The following is a 21,334-nucleotide window of genomic DNA, read 5'->3' as shown; positions in this document are numbered from 1 at the left end:
TGTGGTTTTTAAGAACAGCGGACATGGCGAAAAAATTGTCAAATTTTTCTCTCGATCGAAGAAAGGAGAAAAGCATTTCGATCGTTCATTGATTCGTCGTACCTCGAGACGATTCGATTATCGTTAATTCCACTATTTCGTCGTTAAACATCCGGAGGAAAGTTTCCAACGAAATAGAACAAGTCTTTGCGTCGCCTTTCCTCGTTTGAACTTTGGATCCATCGACTGGTCGACGAAATCCTGTTCTCCTCTCCCGTTTGGTCGAGATGTCCTGAAGTTTTATCGCTTTCATATCCATGTCGTGTAACTTTGCTTCAAAGGTAGAAAACGGTTGGAACGGTTGGAAACGTTTCAACGCATCTTGAAAAATAAAAAAATTCTAGATAGGACGCTTTACCCGAAGGAAAGGACTACGCATATTCGTTTCGACATCGATGGATCAATCTCTGTCGTTTCCATCCCTGTGCCCTTCGATCCAAAAAAATTTCAGTTTCTCTTGCCGACGACGTTCCTTTTTTTCTGGGCTAATTCTTTGTGGTTTTGGTTTTGTGGTGTCTTTGGTACCCGACTACGAACTGCAACCCAACGCAACTGCGACAACTACCATCTACCACCAACTACAACTCAACAACTACAACAACAGCGTGAGGCCACCTGCACACAATCCGTACTATGTCACAAGCCACGCGGCTGCCGCACAGGCCGCGGCAGCGACCGCTGCGATTCCAGCCGCGACAACGGGTCCGTTCGTAGACGTAGTCGGCCATCAGGCCCATCAAGCCCAGTCGACGATTGCCGTTCCAGTAATGCCACCAGGAGCCGGCCGTAGCTTACACTATCACACACACGCAGCGACACACGCATTGCCACAACAGCCACCGCTTACTTATCCCAATTGGGTCCCATTCACACACTTCGGTTAATCGACCAGAATCGATCATATTTTTTTCTCCTTAAGAGAGAGACAAGTGCTTCGTGCTGCCTCTTCTTCGGTTTCACGAGTGAACGTCTAGAAATCAGAAGCCTCGTTGCTAAATTTCCATACATCTTCGATCGACGATGTTCGCGTCGAAAGCGTTGCCAGATGCATTTGAACTGGAACGTTGTTGATAATCTCTAACCCTTTAACGGTGTAGCAAAGCGACGTTGCGATATTCGTACGCTGTAATATCCGATGAAAAATTAGTATCAATTAGAGATTTATATCAACGCCTTTGAGGCTTTGAACACGAAAGTGTTAAATTTCGGCGTTTATCGATATACTTTTCTATTATAGAGAATTGACAGAACGTACCGGAAACGCAAGAATGCGAATTCTTCGTCCATTCTGTCAACCTGTCAGAGGGTTAACAACGATCAACGACAAAGTCTTTACGTCTACGGTTCTTTTTTTTTCCTCGCAGCGTCTCCGTTTGGGGGGGTCAGAGCTCCACGATCGTCGTTTCGTCGAAAGCTGAAGCGAAATTCGTACAATGAAAAAGTTGCCGAAGAGTCGGAGCAAGACCTGCTTGTTTCTTTCCGTGCAAACAACGATCGAAGTTGTACGCGTCCCAGCTTGTCGAACGACAACCGGGTCCAACGGATTGGCTTTTTTCGTCCGTCGACGTTCGCCGAAGAAACGCTCGCGCAGTTTTTGCTGAACGTTGAACGATGCACAGGGACGCTTCTCTCCTTAAGCGGAATAATCGCGGATAGGATGATTTTCGCGCGTTTCTCTCTACCGTAGGGAATCGCTCTCTCGTAAAGGAAACATTTAGGTTGTCAATTGTGTTGCGAGCGTATTTAGACGTAGGTAAAAAAAAAAAAACGGTAGCGAATTAGTCGTCGTAGAGGAAAGATTTTCACGGTTTTCGAATTATACGAGACTCATTATCGTCAGCAAAGCAATCTACGATACGTATACTTATTTATAAAGAGAAAAGTGTTTTTTATCGATGTGATGTTGGAGCGACCGCCAGGCGCGATGAATTTTATCCATCTTAGCTGCCACGTAGAGATCGCATAAAGAATATTTATGGTTCTAGTTAGAGTGATTTAAATGGGAAATTTTATCAGAGTATATACATATATACATACATATATATGTACCCCGCAGTTTTTTTGGTAGAGATATAACGAGAATTTATAGAGGACGAATCGAAGCAACGAATAGCAATATACGTAGAATGGGTTTAAGCTGGGAAAGCTTAGGGACGGGCAGAGAGGATTTTAACCGCGAGACGCGTTGTCATAGTCTTTCAGATGTTTTTCTAATTCTTGATATACGTAATGTGTATATATATATATATATATATATATCTCACAGGAGTATACGTAAACATATACATATATCGTAAAGAAGCGGATATATATATATATATATATATATATATATATATATCGATATAGTATTTATTAACGTCACGACTTTTACCGCAACAAAAAGAGGAAACTGCAAAGACTTATTAGCATTTAATCACGCGAGCTACCATTCGACCAGATTAGAATAGTATTTTTCTACTTGAAAGTCGAGAAAAGTCAAGGAAAACCGTACCGAGAAATTGTACACGATATCCCAGGTTGTTTTCACGCCGGGACGATCGATTCTTGCGACGATACGCGCGTCGCGTCTACGTTATAGCGAAAAATCTGGAGGAAAGGTCGATCATAGCGGAACGCGTCGCGACACACCATTACAGGAAAAATGGAACGGAAGCAAGATAGAACGGGACGACGAACGAAGAGGGTGGTTAAGATTTCGCTGCTTCGAAGTTTCGCGGATTCGCGAACGATTTTTCTTTTTCGAGACGAGAATCAAAATGGACAATCAGCTTAGACGCGTTACGCCCGCGGAAATCGAATCGATGCGCGCTAATTACCTTAGAGTTTACGCTGACAATCGCGATAAACGAGCTTGGCGCGAGCACACGATCGCACACTTGCGCAAACACACTATACAGCGGTACACTGGAGAGAAATCAGGGCGGAGATGAGACGAGAAAACGTACGCGATACACATAAACACACACAGGCAAACCAAACACACGTACAAGCAAACACACGCCAAAGTGTGTGACCTCGATCGCACTAACAAATGCTAACAATTGTCAGAATCAGGGAAAGGGGTGCTCCACCCCCACCCCCACCCGCCTCGTCGACATCCTCCAACGTGCATTTGAGGAAAAGGTAAAAAATCAAGAACAGCTTTCAGTCGACCCAAAAAGAAAAAAAAAAAAAGAAGTAAAGAAAGTACGAAGGGAAGGAGGAGCAACAAGGCAAGAAAAAGAATAGTTATTCGGCGAGATGTTTCACGATCGACGAGTATTCGTACGACGTAGTACCACCTACCGTGCGAGTCTCTCGGAAAACAAATTCATCGACTCGGCCTTTTACGAAGTTATCGATTTCGCGTTTACGCAAACGAGTCGCATAATTAGCATGGAACGTTTTCAAAGAAGAAATCTTACGTCGATAAATTTACTTATCCGAATGAGATAGCAGAAATACTTGTAAACTGCACGGTGTATTTTAAAAAGGAACGTACCGATAATTATCGTTCTTCCATGGATTTAAATTTATGGAGTTGGTCGACATGGCTTGCAACGATAAGCGACTTACACGTACGCGTGTAGGCGCGTGCAACGGATTCGATTCGTTGCCTTTTTGCTCCGTTCGCTTCGTTCGAATCACCATGAGTATTGCTGCCACGTAGACAGCATTTGCTCTGCTTGTATCCTATTAGTTCGTATCGCACTGCTTGCTTCATACGCACCATTATCCATTCACGTCTACGTAATACGTCCAGCTGATCTCTCAACTTTGTGTATATCATCGACGTAATAACACCCGTCATTAGCGACTCTCACCATCGTGTCACCATCGATCACCGATCGCTAGCAACGGTTCCACGAAGGTTCGAATTTTCACGATCTCGCCTGTGTAACCGCGATATTTGATCGACTTTTTCCGGCGTGCGAGCAAGAGCTCGGTTGGCGGGCTGGTCGCGTGCATCGTAGGCCGGTGGACGCGCGAATCGAGCGAAGCTCTCAGGCACGGTCGTGAAAACTTATCGAGCCTCGGTCAAAGTGTACATAAAGATATTTTACCGGCCCTTTTAACATCCGTTTTATACCGTATCTACCCGTAAATCCGCCCGTAAAAGATCTATCGTGGTAAATGACACCAATGGAACAACTTCTCCTAGAAACGAGTAGCGAACCCCCGAAACTCGATTCCGAATCACGCTCTTTCACCCTAACCAACCACCTATCGACTGCCAATTCTTTTCTCAACTCTGCTCGCAGAATGTCTCTTACGTACGTCCGATAAATCGCGTATCGCGAACGTGGATCTTCTACGAGAAAGTCGATTTTTCCGTCATCGGCGAGAACGACTTTCTGCGAGCACGAGAATCAAAATGTCCATGTATCTTGTTGCTAACCGATGGATATTAGTGTACATATACTCGATATAACATAGATCCCGTTTGTGTGAACAGATCTAGGGCTGAGTACGAGCGTAGCTGTTTCGACGACCCATGTAATTGGCGATCATCGAAACGGCTGACCACCACCACCACCACCACCACCATCCTTCCTTACTAGAAATATTTCGATAATAGAATCCGAAATGGACTTGAAATTGCTCTTTACAGTTCGAAGGTGAAAAGACGAAAGCGTTTCTCTGGTTCGGTCGCTTAAAACCGATCTGATCTTCTCCGATCGAAACCGATCGTTTCAGAACGAGAACGCCGATCCACTGGAAATCGGTTTGTCTTCTAATTTCCCTGAGACTCGATCGGAGATCAAAGCGCTTGCGTCTTTCCGCTCTGTCCTTAGAATCCGATCAACGACCTGTAGAAGCTCGAACGAATTTCAGGTCTTTGGTTGCTCATAGTGTTCCCCTGGATTCCTTTATTAATATCCCGGAAAAACGAAGGATTCGAGTGTAACAGGAAATTTTCGACAGGGGCACCAATCCACTGGCGCCGGACGCGGTGGACTTGACGCAGCTGACCTCGGTCAGCGAGTGGCTGGCTTCCATCAAGATGTCACGGTACGCGGAAAGTTTCGAAAGATCCGGAGTGACTACCTTGGAGGCGGCCGCGCGCGTTACCGTGCAAGAGCTGACGGCGCTCGGGGTGACGTTGGTCGGACACCAGAAGAAGATAATGAACAGCGTGACAGCGCTCAGAGCACAGATGTCGGCCACTTCGCAAGGTTTTCTCGTTTAATCGCGTTGACGTTGCGACCGACGCAGGATTCGATTGCACGTTCCATCGACGAAACGCATCGTTCGTTCGAGAAGCTTTCGCGTCGATCACCCTCTGAACGGAATCGTACGAAGGCACGACGGTCCGGAGCATCGTCATCCTAGTCAGGGCGATAGACGTTTTCCTTCGAAGAGAAGGAACGTTGGTTCGCGAACGCGAGGCCACGAGCGACGGGAGAAGCGCGAAAAGACGCCGGAAGAGCCGAGCTCCGCCGTCAGTTTGACAGAATCGGCGAGGAACCGCGTATCGCAGACATTCCAACGGTGAAAAAGCACCGGAGATCCGTTCGAGTTGCCGCCTCCCACGTCGGATGGAAGACGACGAAGTTCGACGCCGCTGCGACGGCGACTCGTCGAACCTAGCCTAACGAAACTAGCGCGAATCTTCTTCGACGGACGAACCACGTACGACGCATTTTTTACGAGACTATCGCGACGGGATCAACGCGCGACAAACGTGTATCGCGACTCCGCGAACGAGTCCGCCATCGACTTTCGTCTTTCTCTCGTTAGACAATTTTTCTCGCGCGCTGTCCAACTCCGTGGATCGTGGCGTCGCGTCGAAAACAACCGAACTGCCACTGCACCATCACTGCCGTATGAAATTTAGAGAACGTCGCGCGACGAGCCGACCACGTCGATCCTACCCGGAAGCCGAATTTTTCGAACCTGCTCACCGTCGAGACTGCCCAGCGCGCCGAATCGTTGCTCACGCGTACGCGCAAGATTCGTCTTGCCACAGACTCTCTCGGTTTCTCGGTCCAAACGCTCTTCGCTGTCAACGAAAAGTCGCTGTCTCGTTTCACAGTGAGTTCCTAACGTACGCGGCGCGAATCGAACGGTGAACAGGTCCTGCAACGACTCGCACGATACGTGCCGTCGAACGTCTCTACGGTACGGACCAATCGCGCGAACCAATAGACGGCCTAATAAAGTATCAACGATGCCCCTCGTTTCGTTCCTCCGTGCGAAAGTTTTCGAGCAACGATCGGTCGTACGAAACCGAAACGAAGATTCCACAGGTCTAACGATACGTTTGTAAGGTAGCCATTTACAGGAGGGAGAGAAATCGAGCAGGGTAACGCGTCCTCGCTGCGAGTCTGACGCCGCGTTTTACGTCCCCCCGTGCAGCGAATATTTTCTAGCTCTTATCGATGAAGCTCGATCGATGTACAAACGCAGGGCGCGTGTTACGCGCGGCTCGCGCGACGCATGTAGATATACGAATACGAAAAGCGTTGCCATTCCGCTCCGCTTTTGCGAAACGACGATCGAACGAGCGACGGGTAATCGCGCTAGACTGAAAGCGAAATTGCCGGAAATTGCTCTAGATGTTAAATAACGCGACGACGAAGCTCGAAGAAAGGAGGATTCTTGCCTTCGCGTTACCTATATCATAAGTATATCGTTTATACGCGATTTGTATAGGTACCTGTCGATCAAAGGGAAGAGGGAACGAGTAACGAAGCAGGAACATGTGCCAATAACGCGAAAACAGCGAGAGCCAGAGAGAGAGAGAGAGAGAGAAAGTGAAAGTGTGTGTGTGTGTGTGAGAGAGAGAGAGAGAGAGAGAGAGTGCGTGAACGAGGGAAAATGTTTTGCGCGAAAGGGGAAAGAAATGGCGCACGCTATCGCGCGTAATCGTCGATTGCGAGGAAAAATGGTCCCTATATTATTAAATATATTATTAAAAGAGAAATAGATTATACGGTGCGTAATGCGGGACAGATTTGTTGGGAACGATCGTGGAAGCGTGCAACGAGTAGCCGAAAGGAAAGAAACCGCGAGACGCGTCCCTCGACACCGTGAACATATCAAGCAGTTTGAAAGAAAGATTTAAAAAAGGACGATGAAAGCGCGAGAAGGAGCGTGGCGGGTAAATTTTTCGAAGCAACGACGAGCGAAAGATGTTGGGCGCGAGATCGATGCGGAAAAGTTTTCGCGACGACGCCGACGCGAAAACGGACACGCGGATTTACCTTCGTACGAGCGGTTTCGAATTGTTTCGCATCGCAGACGCAACGTCCGTGCCGCAGCGTGCGCGCGTAGCGATAACATCCGATAAATAATAGCGACGATGGATGGTGGTCTGTGTCTTGTTGGATGCACGTTCGCTGATCGTAAAGACTGCTTGCCTCGCCGGACGGACGACGATCTGGCAGACGCCCGTTGAAACCGGCGAACGCTCGCGCGACCAAGTCGGCCGAGCCACGAGAAATTTGTATTCTTAATTTAACGAATTACGCTAGAGATATATAGTTGGGAAAAGGGAGCCGATGGACGCCACGATGGACGAAATTGCTGGCGCGCGGAAGAACGCGGAATAACTCGATTCGTTGGTTTTGGCTGGATCCATCGGTGCGCGTCGCGCCTCTCCGTTAGGAGATCGTTACGCGAGGTCGTTCCGTTTGGAACTGGAAAAATGCGAAGGGAGATGCTGGAGGGTCCGGTTCGGTCCGCGTGGTTTCGCGTTGAAGGGCGAAAGGTCGCGTGGCGAACGCGCACCCTCCATTTAGGAGAGAAAGAGAACGAGAAGCTACTGAGAATGGCGACGATTAAGAAGCAATAAGCGAATACACGCAAATGCAGATTTTTATATAGAGAATGTTAACAAATTTCAGAAAATATTAATTATCGATAGCGCTATCTTCCTAAATGTTCGTATTAAAAGTTAAACGAGAAGCAAAAGGTAAAGCGTGAGACTTTGAGGACAAAGTCGGGTGGAGTCCCAACCGAATCGAGACGGAGGAGAAACGGCGCGCGACGATACGACGTCGCAGCGTGGCGTTCGGACGAATTTTTAGAAATACGAAAAACCGATCGAACGAGAGGGAAATTTCGGCCGGGACTCCGCCAGAGGAGAAAAAAAGAGAGAAAGAAGATTTTAAAAACTTTCAGCTGTAACTATTTGTGTCTAGCGACGAACCTGCGAGTGCGACCTGAAGTTTTGAGAATGTCGATAGTTTCAGTGAATTAATATTTAGATTTCATAGATCTCTGTCGATATTACACGATCGTAGGCACGAAACGAGCAGAAGATAATTAGTTAGAGCGTAAAAGATATCTTATTAGAGACCTTTTCCATTTCACTTGAGTCTTTCGCGTTCGAACCTGCCTACAGCCTGTCTCTGTTTCTCGAGTCTTTTCGATCGCATTTCCTCTTCTTCTTCTTCTTCTTCTTCTTCTTCTCCTCCTCCTTCTATTTCTACTTCTACTTCTACTTCTACTTCTCCGAGAACCACGTCATTTGCGTACTTTGATTCCCTGTATTTTCCACTCTCCGATTCTAATACGCAGGGCGCTTCTTATTTTCTAAGAGACGAGAATTCAAGGTGCGAAAACGTCGAGAGAAGGAAAAGCGATAGGAAAAATAATTGCGTAATCCGAATCAAAATTTACTTCGATTCACGCGAACGACGCTTCAATTGCGTTTCCTCTCCTATCGTTTTCCTTTATATTCGCCTTCTTTCCTTTATTTTTAGTTACGATTGTATCGATACTTTTTCTTTTTTTTTTTTTTTTTCTTTTTCTTTTAAGTAATCGTTACTCTTTCCAACGAGGAAACGCAGCGACGAGCAAACGAATGAGAAATCGTTGAACACATCCTCCTCGGACGCTCCTTTACTTAAATACTTTTACTCGATTAACGCTTCTGTACTACTATTTATTAAAAACAAAGAAAGCCTTATTTATTGTTTAGAGATCAGACTAAATTAAAAAAAAAAAAAAAAGAAAGGACGTTCTAACCGTGGTAGGTTATCTATTTACCTTACTAGAATCGTACGAAAGGGGACGAAAGAAAGATAAGAGAAGAAAAACAGATCATTATTTTCCTTACTTCGCTGTTTTCGAAAAACTCTGACCGCCGTATAAAAAGAGACGAAAGGATAAAAGAAAAAAAAAGCGAGATACAGCATCATGGATACGATCGTCGAGTCTCTAAGCAGTTATGTTATCGATTAGTTAAGCGTTTTTTAAGCGATCTACGTGCACATTGTTCGATTCTCTTTTCGATTCGTTTCCCAACTTTTTTTTCTTTTTTCTTTTGCCTTTTTAACAGTCTGTTTAACAGCGAACTTTGTCAAAGTACCTGCTTCGGAAACGAAAAGCAAACAAAAAAAAAGAAAAAAGATAAAATAAAGAAAGAAGAAAACATATATTAAATTCGCGAGAAGACAAAGCACACAGGTACCGTCCCGTATATATTATAAATAGCTCATCTACTATCATGTACACGCATCATAATTTATGTATACTCATCGAACTGAGTTTTTACGATAAATTGGTTCAGCGAATCACCATCGTGTGTCCTCGATTCATTGTATAAAACGAAAGAAGCGACAAAGCGCGACAGATGCAATAAGAGAGTTAATGTCGACAAATTTTGGAACGTGTCTAAAAACATTTTTCCTATGGTGTTGTCAAGACGATGTTGAATGTAAATAAGATATAATAAATAATATACCTTATACGATGTAAAACAACCACCAGTCATTCTTACCCGACCCATTGGAACCGAACGAGTTCCATTCGTTTACATTGTCCGATTTCCTTTCCTTAACTCGGCGATCATTAAAAATTAAGGCTATGGAATCTTTTACGCAACCGTAAGAAGCTCAAAGGTACAAAAATGCATAGAGTTCCACTCTTCATCGGTCGATTCTAAAGCTGTACGAAATTACTGTAAAAAAGGAGCGATTAATCGTCCAGTTCGATGGAACTTTGGTGCAAGAAGGGAACATGTAGCTGTCCTTGTCGCGCAATATCGCGTTCCTCGTCTACGACCACTTACTCGATATGCTGCCATCTATCGAACTCGGTTCGAATCGCGAAAAAGTAACAGGAACATAGAACGTGCGAAGAGGTATCTCGCCTCTTGTTAGACAAGGAGCGCGCTACTGTGCGACAAGGACAGACTTATGCCGTGTGAAAGACAAGTTCTTGTCCGCGAACAAACTAGGATTGCCATCTATCCCGGCACACTCCAACTTCGTGTTCCAGCTTCGTCACACAGATGGCAGAACGTGGTTTGTCCGTAGACAAGGAGTGCGATATTGCGCGACATGGACAGACATCTCCCTCTAATCCGGCTAATGTTCGCTAATTACTATCTATCCGAGAAATATTCGTGTACTTTTGAAGTCGTCGAATAATTAAGGATCGTTTGACAGATTTGGAGACGTACGTCTGTACTTATCGCGCGGTGGTGCGCTCCTTGTCTAACAGAAGGTAAGATACCTCCTCGCACATTGTATGCTCTTGTTCCTTTCTCGCAGTTCCAACCGGATCCGATAGATGACGATCCTAGTCGTAAGCAAGGACCGCGTTACTGTGGGACAAGGACAGACAGACGTCTGCTTCTATTTCATCGAATTTTGGATAATTATTCTTTTTTTGGGAAAAATTGGTGCAGTCCTGGAAGTAGAATAAAGCGTAGACGCCGGAAGTATAGACGTGGAATATTCTCAAATAGTTGTGCGGTGGAGCGGAAGAGTTGTGTTAGACAAGGAGCGCGATAGTGCGCGCGCGACAAAGACAACAGTAGCAGTTGGTTCCACCTTTTTCGTTCTAAATTACAATGATAATTTTAATCTTGTAACTGGTACTTGATATTTATTTCAAAATGCGTGATATATAATAAAAATGTGTAATATGTAATATATAATAAAATAAAAAAAAAGAAGCCAACCAAGTATTCAACATTGCTTAACATTAGCAGTCGAACGGGAACGTTTAAAGAGAGTAATTTCTGTGTAAATTTCTGTCCCTCCTTATGACTCTACTCTCTAACTTAAGATTTATCTAGCCTAATGCCTTCGTGTTAAATATTATCACCTAAATTTGGTACTCGCATATCTGTTTAATTATTTTGTTCTGATTTTAATTTTACACGAAGGTCTGTTAAAACCTGCTTTGTGTAAAAACATTCTCAATGTGTTTCGCCCTTTGCACCGTGCATACTAGATTTGAATACATCAAAAAAGAATCCCTTGATCTAATATTTCTCTGGTATGCTTTTCGTTTATGGCGAAATATTTCTACTTATTTAGCGCTAGAGGGCAGTGCTGTTTCGAGATTACGCTTGCGTACAATAAAATTGCCCGATATTGTCGTTTCCTTTTCCGCTTGGATCTGCTAAAGGTTCGTTCGAATTTTATATTTTACTTTAATACCCGTAATATCTAGATTAATCCTTGAAAACGAAGTTGTTTTTGCAATTGCTCTGAAATCGATGCTCTTTAACGATATAATTTATTATCATATGAACGAACCTTCCTGCTAAGAAACGAATATATATTTCAGAAGCAAAATGGTACAGCGACTAACCTACCGACGTCGATTGTCATACAATACAAAGAGTAACAGGAGACGCGTGTAAGTATCTGGTTTCTTTAAAATATAACTAGTGTATTATTGCATTAGACACGTTATTGTATTATATTTACGTTGTTAAAAATTTCCTATAGAACTTGGAAGAATATAAACATTTGATCATTTGAGGTTATGTTTTGGTTTACTTTTACACGTGAAATTCACATGTGCCCTATTTAAAGTCGCATAATAGTGTTTTCATCGAATATAAAATAACATTTTCCTTTAATTATACGCTACTTTAATCGGTTCATTAAAAACAAAATATTTCACTACGCGACGAGTAGATAGTGTTTCACTGTCAAATTGCGTCTGAGAAATAGTGACAGTATTGTAAATTTACAGTGTGCGTACTCCTGGAGGAAAATTAGTATATCAATATCTTAAGAAACCCAAGAAGATACCAAGATGCGGTCAATGCAAAGACAAATTGAGGGGTATTCAACCAGCCAGACCTATGGAAAGGTCACGAATGTGCAGACGAAAAAAGACTGTCAAACGTGTATATGGTGGTGTTCTTTGTCACAAATGCGTCAAAGAAAGGTATAATTCGATTTCCTTTATTTACGTGAGATAACTATCTGAACTATTCGTTATTCTTCTGGACCTTTGTTTGTAGAATCGTTCGTGCTTTCCTCATTGAAGAACAGAAGATTGTCATAAAGGTGATGAAAACACATGCGTTTGCAAAATTGAAGAAAGCAGAAAAATAATTTTTCTTTTTAATAATTAAATAAAATATATTTAAAAGGACAATGTGGCGCGAATTATTTTCTTATAACTATAACAGTTACTTCGCATCAGCGCTTTTTTCTTTTCTTTTGTTTACCATATATTGATACATGTGTATTTACGTAGTTGTAAAACATTATAGTTTGAAGAGTCTATCGTCGATCGAGACTATCGACTATCAATATCAAATGTTTCAAAATTCTTTCAAAATTTAAAGCATAAAGGTATACGATATATTGCCATTACTCGTTTCATCATTCGTCTACGTATTACTTATACACGATCTTTTTCTTAATTACAAAATATACCCTGTTCTGTTTTCTATTCTTACGATTAAAGATCTTTGGAAGAAAATAATTTGAATTTTATCATCAGTAAACGAAATGTAATCGATATAAAAGAAGTAAAACTGTGGAGTGTATGAGCAAGGAACTTGTTGAAAGACACATAGCAAATGAAGAAAGAAACCAGTTCCTCGTGTATCGACTGAATCGGTTGTACCTATTTCCTCTTCGAAAAAGAGGCAAGGGCCTGGATTCTCGAAAATGGTTTCGCGAAGGTAGTTCGGAACACTGACGAAGAGGAGCTTCCCAAAGATCATCCTTCCATGATGCTAAAAGCAGAGTGTAATCCCCTCTCCAATCGAGACCAATTCTTGCTTTAAATTTCAAAGTTGCAGGAGCTTCGAAACCCGTTCGGAACATGCAATTTTTTGACCATATACCCGCTTCGTTTCTTATACGTTTAAGTTCTTTCGTAGTTCCTTCGCAACTGGTCGATACCATATTGCTAAGAGGTATTAATAAACTTTCGAGAATTCGTAATTCTAATTCAGTCGTTCCAGAAGGTAAGGTGTTATCTTTCTGGATCTGAAAAGCATCAACGGTGGATTCCTGTTTCTGAATCTTCATCTTTTGCCTTCGTTTCGATTCCAATATGTTCGATTCTTCTGTATCTTGAAATAAATGACGATAAACGTTCAACTTTAGATTTTTCTGAATTCTTTCCAAATCTTCCGTATTGAGTGTCTTTACGTTTGAGTTTTTAACATCTCGTCTTTGTCGAACAGCACGTTGAACGTAAGTTCCTGCCGCGTTAATCGAATACAACGAATTGGAACATGCGGAGTCACCATAATAATTCCAACGCGCGAACCACCTGCTATTATCGGAATAAATCCGAAAGAATCTCTTAGACCAAAATCCTCCATCGATGCTTTCACATCTAACACTTAACCAAAGACCGCCGATCACTGCTGGAAGTGGTGGTGCTTGATGAAATAAAGGTGGACTGTACTCCGTTGCGCGATATACACTTCCACAAATCGGACAGTCAGTAGCCTGCGATATTAAAAACATTCTGATTAAAGTTACTAGATAAATTGCGTTATCAATAAGTAAACTGCGGATATCTGTGTAAAATTCATATTTTTATAAATTCAATTAAAGGAATGGAAGCTAAGAACACAAGAGAACTGCTTTATGCCATTCCTTGTCTATCGATAAAGCATACTTGCCGTATCGGCGCGTAGCAAGGATGTAGATTGCAAACGTTTCGGCTTTTGTTGTGTTTTCTGAGAACGGGCATTTCGAGCAACTCCACCAAGTAATAGTTCGATCCTTTCACGCATCTTACTTTTACCGATCGCTTCGCTCTTCGTAACGATATTGGGTCTTTTTATTTCAACTCGGAGCACATTTAATTCCGAGAAATCGATTTCGAACGATTCCAAACAATTCATCGTATGCTGTTTTTTCGGCCGTAATAGACGACTTTGAAGAGAATTATAATTCAAATCGTACATATTTAAGTCTGTGGGTGATGAAAAATTCATGGATCGTTCGTAAATGAGTTGCGCTAGATAAGGACGCCACTTTGTTTCGGTGCCGCCGCAACTTGCGTTCATGATACGTCCAAATTTATGAGCAACCTGATAATTTAATTTAAAAGTATAAAAACTCTGTGTCGCTTGATCTTGCATCCTGCAACATCGAAAGAACACTTCATCTACCTACCTGTCTATTAAGTGGTATCAAGTAAACCGAATCCAATTGTACGCTAGTTTCCGTAGCACCAGGAATTGCGATAGATGGGGATAAAATCTTAACGGAACCGCGTGCTACGACAGTATACGTTGCGATGCTGCATGACTCTTCGTCGTAATGATATTGTAATAGAAGAAACGAGTCGTTCTTAAAAAAATTATACTTCCTTATGATATATTTTGGACCAGCTCGTATTTCACACCTGAAGAAACAATAATGTCGATTTTGATGTCGAAAACATTCGTAATAAATTCAAGATGCAGCCAAGTTTATCCCTTTCTGGATGAATTTTTTGTGAAATAATGAATATAATAATATGAACGATAAAACGCTCAAACTCCAAATAATTAAATTTAATTTAATTTTTTAAATGAGATATGCAGTCCCATTTGCAATAAGATGCTACGTTCTGACAGATCTCAATAATGTTAAAGAAATTACAATTAGACTATGGGTGTTAATGTGTTTATGAGGAATTTAAAGATATAAAAATGCACAAAACGTATATGATAAATTAAAATATACGAGGTATTATAATATGCGTAACCATTTTAAAAGTTATCGTAATGGTATGTATTATCCCATTGATTCCGAAAGGGCAAAAAGTATTATAGAAATATTTACTCGTGGGATATCCACGTCGAATGCAGTCTAGATGGTGTATTATCGGTAACAGCTGCCTTGTCATCAGAATCAATTCTTTTCATCATCATTTCGCAATTATCATCCTCCGTCTCGGATTCTAGAGAAACTGTATAATCGAACCCTAAGAATAAAGAGAACGTAGAGCAAAAGATCAAATGATTTCAAAGCTTTCAACGATCCTGACAAAATTATAATCTCGTGACAAAGAAAATGTGAAGGAGACGATAAAATTTTATGTTCTGCCGCATTTACGTTTCCACACCCGTCTTTTTCTGTCTTTTCGATTGGTATTCCAATCGGATCGACAGTGAGATACGATGAACTTCGTGATGTTATGCAGCTGCCCAAGGTACGCGTATCAATCAGAAGTAGAAGAATGTTAAATAAATTTTAAAAAAGATCTCAATATAAGAGTTGATCTCGTTATGATAAATGATAAAATTAATCGTTGGAATAACACCATCTATGAAATATGCTTCAATTAACTTACCTATAAACAGGCATAAAAAAGGAACAGTGATCAACGGTTGCATTCTTGATCACAGCGAAAGTTTACAGGATAAGATATTTTATTTATCAGCGAAAATAAATTTTGCTGAGATGGAAATTTTTTTACACCAACCTAGACAAAAATATGAATAAATTATACTCTTATTTTAAAAATTATACTAATCTGCTAAAAAATTGCTTTGTTATCTTAAAACTCCTTCTGAATGATCTGGACGAACTCAAGTATTGTTCAAGTCACCCTCAATATATATAGCTTTATCCCTTCCCGACCTTCTTCGTCCAACTGAGTAGTGGACATAAGTGGTAGATGTATCTACTATCTACAATGTTAAGCATTTAATTTGCATTTACGTTTTGAAAGAAAAATTGAATTTAAATTGGTCGAGTTTAATTCGAGTAGCACTGATAAGATTCTTAATTATCAAATATTTCTCTGCCTATGATAGTATTTAAAAAAAAAAAGATTTCTCTGTAGTATATTTATCCTTTTCCTTATCCAGTTTTCAAAATAATATTAATGATAGTTGATAATTAATCGCGCCGATTAAACTTTATTTAAAAATGATAGGATTTAATAAAATTCCAATACATCTTGCAAAAGTGTTTTAGGAATCTTCTACTTAAATACTTTGTTGAAAGAATTAAAAACGATATAAGTAATTCATATGAATCATTATTTTTTAAATTAAGAACTGAACATAGTACGTGTTTCAGAATACGGGGGCGTTGTATTTTGCTTGCTAGAGATGGCAGAACAAACTAACCTATTTGGATTTCACAACTTATTTCTATAATAACAATTGAATTCTATTATTTTATCATTCGAGTGAAAATATTTTAATATAAAATTAAAAATTGAGATTATTGAAAAAATATATTCAGTGTCATTAATGAAGATGTCGAAACTTCAGAACCAAACGTTAATTACAAGTGAAATGTATGCCATTTCGTTTTGAGTCTTCGAGCACGTGATTAAAAAAAAATTGTTTTAATAAGTTCGAGATGGCAAAACTTTTTTCGTATTATACGCTATGTCCGCTTATCGATCAACAAAATTTGTTAGGTGTTGAAAGAGATTCGGATAGCGGGTGTGCAATCGTAACATTAGGGAGAAATATTGTAATTCGGTATAAGGTAAATTATTATATTAATAACATTTGTTTATATTACAATCAATGTTTTCTGTTAACTATAAGTGATATAATGCGTTTTACAGCTACAGGATTTAAAACAATTGAGTAGTTGGACCAGTAAAGATCGACTAACGACGCAAGTTATTTATGATGAAACAACATGTCAGTATGCTGCGGTATTTAATGAAAAAAAAATACGTCTTTGGACTGCCGAAGAAACAGATTTAAATAGCATCAAAGGCTATAAGTTTCAGTCTCCTTTGCATACCATTGTTACATGCGAAGACTGTCCACCTGTATTGGTACGCAAGGACGGAGCTAGTGCTTCACTAGAAACAGCTATACAAAACAGAAAATCTTGGTCCAAAGAAGGATTATTAAACGTCAATGAAAAAATTTTAGATTGTTATTTGATCCGTGCTGGTGACAAAATAAGTTTGTGTATGTTAACTGAAATTGAAGGAACTTATAACTGTGTTATAGTTAAACTTAACAATGATACCTATTCTGAAGAAACAAATTGTGTCAAAAGATTGGAGTTGAAGCGAAGATCGGAAGAGTTAGTTGGTCATGCTGTATTGCAAGCTAAAAACAAAGCTTGTCTTCTAACATTGTGTAAGTGTAAATGTTGTTCTTAGATCTTTAATCCCTTTTAAAATTATGCGTATTTTATATTTATTTTCTGCTTTCAGGGTCGCATGGTAGATTGTATAGTCACCCTTTAATGGAAACAAACAACGAAGCTGCTTTAAGTACATTAATTGGTATTATCAATAACATTAATACCAAACATCCAGTAGTTATGACATCTCTAAATGAGGCAACTGTGGCAGTTTATGGGGCTGATGTTTCTGAAGAGGGGGCTGTGTTAATGATTTATAATGTACAATTTAAACTGATACAAGCTGCTCAAAAATTAAAATTGTATACAAAAGATGCAAAGCTGTGGAAAATCGAGGACAAGTTGTTGCTTGCTGCTAATAAACATTTAGCGATTGCTCCTTATCATCTTGCTCCTCAAAAAATAGCAACTTTGCTTGGATCATCTTTGAATTTCAGAAACGATGATGAGAATACAGATAATAATGAGATTGTTGTAATACAAGAATCAACAGTAGCACAATGGGAAAAGAACGGATCAACTATTATTAAACAACCAATGCAAAAGCTTTCAAAAAAGCTTTCTAAACAAATATCGTCTTATATACACGAAGGATTGAGCGATGCCGCGATACAAGAAATATTGATTCCGGAGTTAATCGAGTCGAAAAATGTTGAAGCAATTATATGGTGTTTGAATAATTTGAAAGATTTACCAGAAAAGTTACTAATCGACCTCTTAATATTTTCGTTAAGAAATCCTGATGAAACGTTTTTACCTTTACAAAATGGCACAACCGATGATTTCTCAACTGTCAGAAACCCACATTCAAGAAATGATTTTCTTGATAAAATTTTTAGTCTTACTTATTCCGACATTTCTTTGTCGTCTTATCTTAGGAGCGGTTTAAATTTTGATGAAATACTTCGATTATTGCAATATTTAATACAAAAATTGGACACTCAAGATTTTTGTCATGATGTTATACAGCAACCAACTGACAAACAATTATATGAATGGTCTAGTCTTTTGTTAGAGTCTCATTATCAACATTACGTGTTATCACGAGATCCAGAAGTTTCGGTGCTACTTAATAAACTCAGTTATATTTTAGACGACCATGTAAGTTCACACAAAATAGTGTAATTGCTTTAATAATTATTCAATAAGTATTCTGTCTTCTTTATTGACCTTCGTTAATTCATTTTCAAAATTTCTTTGCAGTTGCAAGTATTCAAGGATATGGAAAATATGAGGCCCATTTTAAAAAGAACGATTAGTGGCAAGTCATCGAAATCATTACAAAAAAATCGTAACAAGTTTTATACGATAGAAGAAATAAAACTCTATTAAAATACAAAGTTTCCATTCATAATTTACACGTACATATGCAAACATTTTTAACATTGATAGTTTCTTTCATCACCATTGATATGTAAATGAAATTGTAAAATATTTTCATATATAAATATGTATATATAAACGACAAATTTAATAACACATACGCCGTTAAAACATATAAAAAGTAAAACTGGAAATAAAGAATTTTTATTTTTATTCATATCTACAGAGTTACACAGTTACTGAAATAAAATGCACATGGATATTAAATATCTCGTGCCGATTGGGATTGGTAACTTTCATATATCTTAATCTCAATCTTCACAATTTTGGAAAGAACTGGTATCAATTTCGTGTCATTTGTGTCTTCGGACGAAAAGCTACTAAGTTTATTTTAATTCATCAAGATATGGTACAGTTTTCAAATTACCAAGGGAAGCTATAGATAATTTTCCTTTGACAAGTTTGTCAGCCACCTGGAAAATATTTGTTGTTAATGTAACAAGTACAGTTGAAGAATATAAAAAACGTATTATAACCTGCAAATAAAAATTATATTATTGATATACGCACAGTTTTAACATCAGACGTGGAAACTTTGTCAATGGCATTAGCTATTGATACTGGTGAGGAGACTTGCCCTTTAAGCAGAGCTTGTTGTTGCATACTTTCCAATAAACAAAGTGCATTATCAGCTGCATCCAAAACTTCAGTTTTTAATATATTTTTACCACGAGCAACCTCACTTTCAGATATTTTTAAAGATTTCAACCATTCGACAGCTTCTTTTGTCAACTATAGTAACGTGAAAATTAATATTAAAATAATATTTATTATAATTATAAAATTCTGTACCACTTACAGATCCTACTACATTGGATGTTGAACATAATACAACACCGAAAAGTCCTGAATCAGTATAGCTAGCATTAAAGGTTGATAAGCCAAATGGCTCTGATCCTGCAATACTCGAAAGTTGTTTCTGTAACGAACTTGGACTACATCCCCACTTAACTCTCGGTCCGTTACCGGATGCTCTTTGCAGTATTGCACATGCTAAAGCTTCTTTCTCATTTTTTAACGATACACCTTCTACAGCTATTGCTACACTAGTTAAACTTGATGTAGTTTCTTTACGAACTTCTCCAGCATAATATTTGGTTGGTTCATTTGCATTATCTGCTGATTCAACACTTAAATTTGATCCCAAAGCACTAAGTTCTGCTAATGAAACACCAGTGCCAACAACTGCGCATCTAGGTGCAGTACACCAAGTATTGACAAAATGTAATAGCTTTAAATAAAAAATAGAATATACTTGAGCAATAAGGACATGTCATTATTTGTCAAAGTTATTTTATGATAATTGTACTTACACCTTCCGAATTAATTTTGCCTACTTGATGTTCTGGAGAAAATAGAGAATATCCAAGTCCACTACGATAAGCTGCTTTATGCAATAATTCAATTACCAAAGCTGCATCAGATAAGGAACCAAGTTCATATTTTAATCGAGGCAACTGATCCTGTACTTCCCATGGTTTAAAGATCTGCTTAGTAGCAGCACATTCTAGATATTGAAGAGTATCTGCCCTATTGATAAAAAGGAAGTGGTATATAGTGAAAGGTTTATTTTAATGCTAATAACAAAGCAACATAAAAGAAACTTTACAGATTGTCTCTAGTGATCTGCAATGTGTACGCTATACTTTCACGATCAAGAGTGGTTATTAAATTTCCACCATGCTGTTGAATATTCCTTGTTATGGCAAAAGCACTTGAAACAGAGGTACCTAATCCTGCAGCTATCCGCAAATGATGTGCTGTACCTTGTGTATCATAAGTTTCATTTCTTGATCCAGCTCTATACATTAAATACTCATATAACGAAAGAAATATTACAATCAACATATGTGAACAATTTTTTTAGATTTCAAATACCTGAAAACAATGGACACCTGTGCAATTGGAGAATTGTTATCATAAGCAGCAACAGTAACTTTATTGTTTAAAACTTTAATTTCAGGAGTTGCTGCAGAAGAACTTGGTGCGGTTGCTGCAACTGCATAATGTCTGACCTAATACATAATAAAATTTGTTTTTAATCTTAATAAACAGTTACCTTAATGTTTCTAAATCTCTTTAATAGAAGATTTCGAAGTTTTAGAAGAGTAAACCATTCTCAAAATGTACTTATAGTTAAAGAAGGCTGTTGTAAAAATGACCATTGAAAAGTTATAAGAGGGAAAAAAATTGAAGTTTAATTACAAAAAGAAGATTTTAGTTTTTTTTATAGTTTTAACTATTTAATATAGTTAATTAATAGCTTGGCCTATGTAACCAGTACGACAGAAATTGACATTCAGAACAGTATCAAGTCGTTTACATAACAGCTAAATGACTGATCTTATTTTAATGAATAAGAAACGACGTCAATTAACAATTAAAAGATAGAGAAAAGAGAATTATTATTACCGCAGGACTACGTAGCAAAGAAGACCGCATAACTGAGCTAACCATCTCCTCGTTTCCAGAAAACCTCTCTTTAAGAGGATAATATGAAATGGTACTGCTGAACTACAAGACTATAGATCGCAGTCAGCATATACCAGCTAACATATAGTTTCGTCAAGTGGGAACAACTCCTGTGATATCAATCGGTGTCGCTATGTTCAGCGAGCGCAGAATGCGCGTCAATTTAAATT

At 39.4% G+C, this 21,334-nt stretch overlaps 5 protein-coding genes across 18 annotated transcripts in view; 3 read left to right on the top strand and 2 right to left on the bottom strand.

Moving 5' to 3' along the window:
- Eph (Eph receptor tyrosine kinase) overlaps positions 1-9,734 on the top strand; it is a 94,693-nt gene extending 84,959 nt beyond the window's left edge. For 5 of the 14 annotated variants that reach the window (XM_076623267.1, XM_076623265.1, XM_076623268.1 and 2 more), the window contains one exon: positions 644-3,077. In XM_076623267.1, coding sequence (XP_076479382.1) covers positions 644-923 — 280 coding nt within the window. In that variant the 3' untranslated portion in view covers positions 924-3,077. Of the gene's footprint in view, positions 1-643; positions 3,078-4,947 lie in introns of those variants that run through there. The other 9 variants (XM_033330723.2, XM_033330728.2, XM_033330727.2 and 6 more) reach the window with 4 other exon arrangements.
- Positions 9,735-11,312: 1,578 nt separating this feature from the next.
- LOC117155299 (large ribosomal subunit protein eL34) lies at positions 11,313-12,378 on the top strand. The gene is made up of 4 exons (XM_033331147.2): positions 11,313-11,391; positions 11,554-11,625; positions 11,968-12,165; positions 12,242-12,378. Exons 2-4 carry the CDS (start codon positions 11,561-11,563, stop codon positions 12,333-12,335), a joined length of 357 nt encoding a protein of 118 aa, XP_033187038.1. The 5' UTR covers positions 11,313-11,391; positions 11,554-11,560; the 3' UTR covers positions 12,336-12,378.
- LOC117155298 (protein APCDD1) lies at positions 12,336-15,866 on the bottom strand. The gene is made up of 5 exons (XM_033331146.2): positions 15,535-15,866; positions 15,024-15,165; positions 14,370-14,601; positions 13,871-14,284; positions 12,336-13,694 (listed from the first exon to the last, which is right to left on the bottom strand). Exons 1-5 carry the CDS (start codon positions 15,575-15,577, stop codon positions 12,726-12,728), a joined length of 1,800 nt encoding a protein of 599 aa, XP_033187037.1. The 5' UTR covers positions 15,578-15,866; the 3' UTR covers positions 12,336-12,725.
- Positions 15,867-16,284: 418 nt separating this feature from the next.
- LOC117155244 (nucleolar protein 11) lies at positions 16,285-19,181 on the top strand. Its single transcript, XM_033331031.2, has 4 exons — positions 16,285-16,688; positions 16,771-17,302; positions 17,380-18,410; positions 18,513-19,181. Exons 1-4 carry the CDS (start codon positions 16,557-16,559, stop codon positions 18,639-18,641), a joined length of 1,824 nt encoding a protein of 607 aa, XP_033186922.1. The 5' UTR covers positions 16,285-16,556; the 3' UTR covers positions 18,642-19,181.
- Positions 18,821-21,262, bottom strand: UQCR-C2 (Ubiquinol-cytochrome c reductase core protein 2). The gene is made up of 7 exons (XM_033331032.2): positions 21,105-21,262; positions 20,571-20,707; positions 20,302-20,493; positions 20,006-20,222; positions 19,492-19,923; positions 19,203-19,424; positions 18,821-19,105 (listed from the first exon to the last, which is right to left on the bottom strand). The coding sequence occupies exons 1-7, from the start codon at positions 21,147-21,149 to the stop codon at positions 19,019-19,021; spliced, it is 1,332 nt and encodes a 443-aa protein (XP_033186923.1). The 5' UTR covers positions 21,150-21,262; the 3' UTR covers positions 18,821-19,018.
- Positions 21,263-21,334: the final 72 nt, after the last annotated feature.

Source organism: Bombus vancouverensis, chromosome 12 (assembly GCF_051014615.1).
Source record: "Bombus vancouverensis nearcticus chromosome 12, iyBomVanc1_principal, whole genome shotgun sequence".
NCBI lineage: Eukaryota > Metazoa > Arthropoda > Insecta > Hymenoptera > Apidae > Bombus > Bombus vancouverensis.
This window is presented reverse-complemented; position numbering and strand designations above follow the sequence as displayed.

Bases quoted from the DNA above. Each gene is read 5' to 3' on its own strand.
- LOC117155299 (XM_033331147.2), top strand. From the start codon at position 11,561: ATGGTACAGCGACTAACCTACCGACGTCGATTGTCATACAATACAAAG. The intron at 11,626-11,967 runs GTAAGTATCTGG...GTAAATTTACAG, and splicing joins AAGAGTAACAGGAGACGCGT to TGTGCGTACTCCTGGAGGAA. The intron at 12,166-12,241 runs GTATAATTCGAT...CTTTGTTTGTAG, and splicing joins CACAAATGCGTCAAAGAAAG to AATCGTTCGTGCTTTCCTCA.
- LOC117155298 (XM_033331146.2), bottom strand. From the start codon at position 15,577: ATGCAACCGTTGATCACTGTTCCTTTTTTATGCCTGTTTATAG. The intron at 15,166-15,534 runs GTAAGTTAATTG...CTTTATTCTTAG, and splicing joins TTTTTTATGCCTGTTTATAG to GGTTCGATTATACAGTTTCT. The intron at 14,602-15,023 runs GTAAATATTTCT...TTGTTTCTTCAG, and splicing joins TCGACGTGGATATCCCACGA to GTGTGAAATACGAGCTGGTC.
- LOC117155244 (XM_033331031.2), top strand. From the start codon at position 16,557: ATGGCAAAACTTTTTTCGTATTATACGCTATGTCCGCTTATCGATCAA. The intron at 17,303-17,379 runs GTAAGTGTAAAT...TTCTGCTTTCAG, and splicing joins AGCTTGTCTTCTAACATTGT to GGTCGCATGGTAGATTGTAT. The intron at 18,411-18,512 runs GTAAGTTCACAC...ATTTCTTTGCAG, and splicing joins GTTATATTTTAGACGACCAT to TTGCAAGTATTCAAGGATAT.
- UQCR-C2 (XM_033331032.2), bottom strand. From the start codon at position 21,149: ATGGTTAGCTCAGTTATGCGGTCTTCTTTGCTACGTAGTCCTGCG. The intron at 20,223-20,301 runs GTAAAGTTTCTT...TTTTATCAATAG, and splicing joins CAGATCACTAGAGACAATCT to GGCAGATACTCTTCAATATC. The intron at 19,425-19,491 runs GTAAGTGGTACA...ACGTTACTATAG, and splicing joins CATCCAATGTAGTAGGATCT to TTGACAAAAGAAGCTGTCGA.